We start from the raw sequence: 2,129 nt of genomic DNA, 5'->3' as shown, positions 1-2,129 counted from the left end.
ACTGTTGCCGCACAGGTGTCGCTAAGGTAGCCTTGGGAAACACACAGGTTCAGATTCAATAAGGATAGCTCGTTAGCGAGAGCTATGGTAGAAGTCTGTTTGTTGGTTGTGTTCATCTGGTCGGTCATTTCGCGTTTTACTGTCTTGCTTTTTGTACTATATGTTGGAACACCGTTAAACCCCTGTTTAACATCTGATGTTGGATTGGTAACATCTGATATTTGATTGTTAACATCTGATGTTGGATTGGTAACATCTGATATTGGATTGGTAACATCTGATGTTGGATTGGTAACATCTGATGTTGGATTGGTAACATTTGATATTTGATTGTTAACATCTGATATTGGATTGGTAACATCTGATATTTGATTGGTAACATCTGATATTGGATTGGTAACATCTGATATTTGATTGTTAACATCTGATATTGGATTGGTAACATTTGATATTGGATTGGTAACATCTGATATTTGATTGTTAACATCTGATGTTGGATTGGTAACATCTGATATTGGATTGGTAACATCTGATATTGGATTGGTAACATCTGATGTTGGATTGGTAACATTTGATATTTGATTGTTAACATCTGATATTGGATTGGTAACATCTGATATTTGATTGGTAACATCTGATATTGGATTGGTAACATCTGATATTTGATTGGTAACATCTGATGTTGGATTGGTAACATCTGATGTTGGATTGGTAACATCTGATATTTGATTGTTAAGTGTTGGTTTCGTTACCTCCCTTAGCGGAGCGTCCTCTTGATGACCTCCGTAGGGGTCGGGCTGGGGGGGCGGAGCTGTCCAGGTGATATCTGCTGATCACATTCTGATTGGACGTGGACGACGCTGTGTTCTTACTGGTCGACTCGTCGCCCCCAGCCCTGCTGTCGCCCCCCCGGCCGCGTGTTGAGCGGAGGCTGAGTTTGCGCCGAAGCTCCGGAAGCTTCTTCATCTTCATGGAGAGTTTCCTCACCGTACCTGGAGACCGCAGCCTGTCAATCACACTACTGGATACGCCCCCTTTCTTTGTGGAGGCGGGACTAGAGTCTGAGGGGGTGGAGTCTGAGGACAGAGAGAGAGAGAGAGAGAGACAATGAAGCTAAAGGCGGCTAATGTGTCGTCTCATTTGGATACTTGTTAGCAACCGCCGTTTTTTAAATCCACCTGTGAGGTATCAGCTTGTGTTTACCACCTGATCATCTGTGTGTTCTGTGATGTCATCAATCTCATCTGTGTGTTCTGTGATGTCATCAGTCTCACCTGTGTGTTCTGTGATGTCATCAGTCTTACCTGTGTGTTCTGTGATGTCATCAGTCTGATGGCTAACGCTCGGGTTAGCTCCCTCTGCTGGACTCTCTGCAGGCCTGCCCCCCCTCAGCTCCTCGCTCCTCCTCCACATCCGCCCCCCCTCAGATGGGAAGCCTGCCCCCCCTCCCTCAGGTGGGGGTCCTGCTCCCCCCTCATCCTCTGGGATGGGGTTGTACCAGATGTTGCCCCCCCCCTGTGAGGACAGAACCCAAGCTCTGCTGCTGCGCTCCAGGCTCTGCAGGTAGGAACGCTGCCCCTCTGAGGAGCCCCCTGCAGGGGGGGCGGGGCTGACAGGTAGGCAGGGGGTGGGGCCTCCACACATACCCCCCCCACAGGACTCCTTCTGGGGGAAAAGAGGGGGTCAAAACATGTCCCTTTTTTCAGTTTTTAATGAGCTTATATTTGTAATGTTTTCTGGTTTTTATCTCTTTGTTTAGTTTCTAATCTCCAGGAGAGCTGAGAAGAACTGCTTCCTGTTCTACTGACCCCTCACCTGATCCAGGAGCCTCTGACCCAACCTAGGTGCATGCTGGGACACACCTGTAGAGGTCCTGGGGGCGGAGCCTTTCTGCAGCGAGGGGGTCGGAGCCACAGAGCCCTGCCGCGCCCACGACTGTATCTTAGCAACCGTGATGTGGTGATGGGCGGTGGAGCTGGGGTCCACAGCTGGGGGGGGTTCTGCTGGACACACACACACACACACACACACACACACACACACACACACACACACACACACACACACACACACACACACACACACACACACACACACAGACACACACACACACACACACACACACACAC

At 49.1% G+C, this 2,129-nt stretch overlaps 1 protein-coding gene across 1 annotated transcript; it reads right to left on the bottom strand.

The window, feature by feature from the left end:
- Positions 1-13: 13 nt before the first annotated feature.
- Positions 14-2,007, bottom strand: LOC104944362 (rho GTPase-activating protein SYDE1-like; the record flags this gene model as incomplete). Its single annotated transcript, XM_010769890.1, has 4 exons — positions 1,816-2,007; positions 1,305-1,665; positions 753-1,076; positions 14-31 (listed from the first exon to the last, which is right to left on the bottom strand). Coding segments are annotated over exons 2-4 (682 nt in total), but the record flags the coding sequence as incomplete, so codon positions are not given.
- Positions 2,008-2,129: the final 122 nt, after the last annotated feature.

The sequence above is a fragment of the Notothenia coriiceps genome, unplaced genomic scaffold (genome assembly GCF_000735185.1).
Source record: "Notothenia coriiceps isolate Sejong01 unplaced genomic scaffold, NC01 NC01_scaffold00007976, whole genome shotgun sequence".
Classification (NCBI taxonomy): Eukaryota; Metazoa; Chordata; class Actinopteri; order Perciformes; family Nototheniidae; genus Notothenia; species Notothenia coriiceps.
This window is presented reverse-complemented; position numbering and strand designations above follow the sequence as displayed.